At 19.1% G+C, this 5412-nt stretch overlaps 2 protein-coding genes across 2 annotated transcripts in view; both read right to left on the reverse strand.

Annotated features, from left to right (window-relative positions):
- Positions 1-825: 825 nt before the first annotated feature.
- PGSY75_1338700 (hypothetical protein) lies at positions 826-2511 on the reverse strand (the record flags this gene model as incomplete). Its single annotated transcript, XM_018787434.1, has 1 exon — positions 826-2511. One exon carries the CDS (start codon positions 2509-2511, stop codon positions 826-828), a length of 1686 nt encoding a protein of 561 aa, XP_018640176.1.
- A 1946-nt stretch (positions 2512-4457) lies between these two features.
- Positions 4458-5412, reverse strand: part of PGSY75_1338800 (CPW-WPC family protein) — a gene marked incomplete at both ends in the record, with an annotated part of 4618 nt that continues 3663 nt past the window's right edge. The window contains 4 exons of the mRNA XM_018787436.1: positions 4458-4492; positions 4638-4698; positions 4828-5042; positions 5136-5287. Coding sequence (XP_018640177.1) covers positions 4458-4492; positions 4638-4698; positions 4828-5042; positions 5136-5287 — 463 coding nt within the window. Of the gene's footprint in view, positions 4493-4637; positions 4699-4827; positions 5043-5135 lie in introns of the transcript that reaches the window.

The raw sequence follows: 5412 nt of genomic DNA on the forward strand, positions 1-5412 counted from the left end.
AAAAAACCCCAAAAAAAAATTATTAGTACTTAAAAAAATTATATTTTTTCTAATTATTAAAAAAAAAAAATTAATCATAAAAAAAAAAAAAAAAAAAAAAAAAAAAAAAAAAAAAAAAGCCTTATCATACCAATTTTACACCTTTCACCCTTACTTCATTTTTAAAGCTTCAATGTTATTGAAAATTATACTTCACTTGAAAAAAAATCAGAAAAAAGTCATGCGCCACTCCTATTAAAATTTAAGACCTTTTCATACTATAGAATGATAATTGTAAATTTTATATGACCTTTTAGCATTACATATATATATATATATATATGTATATATTTTATAAAATAAACCTTTTTTCAAATATTCTCAAATTGTTAATATTATAAACAAGCTAACATTTTATAAATTTTTCATTTAGCAAAATATACATTTAAAAAAAGAAAATAAAGTAACACTTCTTTTTCATGTAACAAAATAAACACACACAAAAAAAAAAAAAAAATAAAAAGGAAAAGAAAAAGGAAAAGAAAAAGAAAAAGAAAAACATTTTTTTTTTTTTCAGGCAAAAAATATAAATTTATATATATAAATATATATTTTGTTCAGGTAAAAAAAAATAATATATATTACTTGTTCAGGCGAAAAATATAAATATACATATATAAACATGTATTTTGTTCAGGAAAAATAAAAAAATATTAACATTTATAAATTTTCATTTCAGGAAAAAAAAAAAAAAAAAATACACACATACACATAATATATATATATATATATATATTTATATATATTTATTTATTTATATATTTATATATTCATATGTAAATCCATTTAAAAGTGAGTTCTATCCAACTTGACCAAATATTCTATATCTGCTGGATTCCTACTTAACCATCTTTTTGGTACTTGTGTAGGTAAAAACCAATCTACTTCGTCAATATTTTTTGTAATGGACGATTTCAAAATTAGTTTTAAAAATTCATGTCTCATTTCTTCAAAACTTTCATATACTTCATTTCTTTTTTCAAGCATGTAACCACATGCCTTATTATGGTTTAATAATTTATATAACCTCAAATACTTAGCAGAACTTCCATATTTGAATGTAGCTGTATAGATAACTTTGAATATGGTTAAAATATGATCTCTGAATTTGGAAGAATTACTTGGTTCAACAAAAATTATATAAGAATTATTTTTAGCCTTTTTACAATTTTGCAAGGAATCTGCTAAACTATTAAACATATCAACAACTGTTGGTGAAATTTGCAAATCTTCTTCCCAATCACAGCTATTTCCAATATCATCCATTCTGCATGTTATATAATCTAATGTACTTTTTGCAAAAATATATTTGAAAGTATATAATTCAATAAAATCTGTTTTAGTATTCACTGGAGAAATATTTGATTCAGCAACTACACCATTTAAATAATTATCTTTATAATATTTCATGCTTAGTATCTTAATAAATTCTACTTTTCTCATAAGATATAGATTTTTTAATTTATCACATTTAAGAGCTTCTTTACTAGCTTCTCCACTAAATTCTATACCAACATACCTACCAACTGTTCCCCATTTTTCAAACATTTGAACAGCCAAAGGATGATTTCCATGTCCGATTTCCATGATAGTATCATTTTCACTAATTGGTGAGAAAAATTCTTTATTTTTAATTTTAATTTTTTTTATTTTTGATCTTAACATTTCTGTGATTATATCAACAGCTAGTTCTGTTGTAATACCAGTAAATGGTCTAGTTTTGTCAATACTTTGTGTGTAAAATTCATCCCAACATTTTTCCTCTTCTTCAGGAATAAAATCACAATGAGCTACTGAATTATCATCATTATTTAATATATCGCTATTGGAACAACTATTTTTATATGTATCACTATTTGAAGCCATTTGTTCTTGTTTTATTTGTTCTATATTTTCATTAAGCATTTTATTAATTTTACTCTTAATTAAACGTTCACTTCTTTTTAAAGGACTACACAAATAGGACACATATTCATCCTTAATATTTTCTGGTAATTCATTCATATTGGATTCGTTCATAAGCCATTTATCTTTAGTAATACTTTCATATATTTCCTTTTCAATTAAATACTCATTTTTACTTTTCACAGGTGTACGTATATTAACTAATTCATCACATAAGTCTTTTTTTTTTCTGCTATTACTACTTCTAGATTTCACATTGGATGATTCTTTTTTAGTAATATTACGTCTTTTACATCTTTTTGGTGTAGTGTATAAAGATATCTTATCTTCTTTTTCTTTATCACTATAAATATCGGATTTATCATAATTACATGGAGTATATACTCTCTTTTTTGTACTATATGAAGTTTTCATATAATTATTATTTTCCTTAAAATTGTCTTCTTCAGTTCTGTGAGGTGTTTTATTATAAAAAGCCATATCATCACTACTATCTGTTTTATTGGAAAAACTATGTGTCAAATTATTTAATTCACATGAAGATTCTTTACGTATCAATGGTAACATTTTTAATAATTCTTTTTTTTTTTGTTCGAAAATTATATCTTCTTGTTTTTTTTTTTTTAAATAATCAACCTCTTCTTTAAAAATTCGAACTAAATTACTATACTTTTTTAATATCTTTAAGACATTTTTTTTATTTAAATTTTTATCGTGTGAAAATTTATGTTTATATATATATATTATTATATATTTATTTTATTATTTTAAATATATATGAATAATATGTGTATAAATAAGTATATAATATATATATATATATATATGTATGTATTTCTTTATTGATAATTTGACATGTACAGCTAAATTTTCATAATTTATTCATAATTTATTCATAATTTGTTCATAATTTATACATAATTGTTCATAAATTTATTAGAAATATTTATATTATAACATATAAATAGCTAACTATATAGCAAAATACATTAACATGTTCACAAATATATATATTATATATATATATATATATATATATATATATATATATTTTTTTTATGTGCTAACAATTTGATTTATAAACGTACCACCTATCCCATATACTTTATGTATATACAAGATATTTGGAAAATATAAAAAAAAAAAAATAAGTATGACAAATAATAAAATAAATATATATATAATAATATATATATATATAAACATAAATTTTCACACGATAAAAATTTAAATAAAAAAAATGTCTTAAAGATATTTCAATATACATAAAAATTGTATTACTTATAAATATATATATTATATATATATATATTTTTTTTTTATTTAACCCTTTAGGGTTGTATATATATTTTAGATTTAAAAAAAAAAAAAAAATACGTAAGATTTTTATTTATTTATTTTAAAACAATCATTTATTCAAAAGAAGATATAATAAAAATATATATATTATGACTTATCACATAAATATTGAAAATATATTATATTATATTATATTATATTATATTATATTTTATTTTTTTTTTTTTTTTTGAAAAACAAGAAATATTTATTATTTTCCAGGGTATATTTTAACCCATAAATATGTTTTACATGGAAAAAAAAACAAAACAAAATAAAATTAAATATTGGAAAATACAACATATATATTTATATATAAAATAGTATCTTTTTACATAAAAATAAACAAAAAAAAAAAGAAAAGAAAAAAAAAAAAGAGGCAAAGAAAAAAATGTATAAAACATAAACTTAAAAAATTATGAGAGAGATATATTATAAGAAGAAAATCCAAAATAATGATTATTTTATTTCCTAAATGTATATATATTATATAATATATATATATATGTAATATATTTTTATATGTATAAATTTATGTAATTAATTTTTTTTTTTTTTTTTTTTTTTTTTTTTTCAAAAAAGTATTATACATTACTTAAAAATATACATAAACCGAAATTGTAATTTTTTTTTTATATGTGTGTATCTCGAATAATATTATAGATATTTTATTTTTATTTAAATTATATGGTTCCTAAACGTATTCAGAGATGTTCTTAATATATATACATATGTATGAAGCAATATATGTTTATATAAATATTATATTTATAATAAAAAAAAGATTTTGGAATATTAAAATGTTTCAGAATATATATTTTGAAATATTCAAAGAAAAAAAATTTTTTTTTTTTGAGTCATCCATGGTCGTATGAAATCATTATGTATAAGATATATAAATAAAAATAAAAATATTTATATATATATATATATATATATATGTATATATTTCCCATTTTTTATATATTCCTTTTAAGGTAAAATATAAACAAAGTGTAAATATTAGTAGTTGTAATGTTATTTATTTAAATAAGTATCATTATATAATATATTTAAGGAAAAGATTTATAAAAAAATAATAATAATAAAAATAAAATGATAAAAAAAAAAAATTACTTAGTTGGTACCTTTGATATTCTTTTTTGCAACATAAATATTTTTATAAGAGTTTCTTTTTAAATAATTAATCCAGTCTCTGAATCAACTGGTCCTAAAGAAAATGTTGAATGTAAATGGTTGATATGTGTATATATATTTGTTTTTAATGATCCCCCATAATTATTTAAAGTACATACTATCTTTCAAAAATTTTTTTTCGCATTTTTTTTTTTTTTTTTTTTTTTTTTTTGTTCTACCTCTGGTATATTTCTTTTTTCCTGGTTCCTCAAAATCGTCAGCACTAATTTGCGTGTATATCTTTAATAATATTATTAATATAAAAATATATAAGATTAAAAGATATTTATAATATAACATAACAAAGGGGGTATACAAAAATAAATATTAACATATTAAAAAATATATATATATATATATATATGTTACCATTGAATTTTGTATTTCTCCTTCACAGGGCCAATCAATATCACAAAAGTTCAGATAATAATTTTTTTGATTATTTGAAATGTTTTTAAATTTTAAAACATTTTTACAAATTGAACTTTTATAGTTTATTGGTGCTTTACAATAATTTATTTTTTTGGAAGGTATCCATCCTAGTGGGCATGCGAGTGAGTAATTGCGTTTACAATCCTGTTTATCTAAAAATATATATATATATATATATATATACATATTTCCTTATATGTGTGTGTTTATTTATTTATAGGTGAACATATGTACATATGAATTACCTTTAAATGGAAAATCCACATTACAAGCAAGAGAGTATGAATGTTTTTGATCAGAGTTCATATCTTTAAAAGAAACATCTTCTTTGCATTTTAAACTTTTCTTATAATTTTCAGGAGCTCGACAAAATCCATTCTCCATCATAGACCATCCACTAAAAAAAAAAAAAATATATATATATATATATTATGTACATATATCACATTTGTTATAAATATATAAGTTATTTATGATTATTTCATTTTTAGTTTTATAAAATAAATTAAGTCATATATATTT

The sequence above is a fragment of the Plasmodium gaboni genome, chromosome 13 (assembly GCF_001602025.1).
Source record: "Plasmodium gaboni strain SY75 chromosome 13, whole genome shotgun sequence".
Lineage (NCBI taxonomy): Eukaryota > Apicomplexa > Aconoidasida > Haemosporida > Plasmodiidae > Plasmodium > Plasmodium gaboni.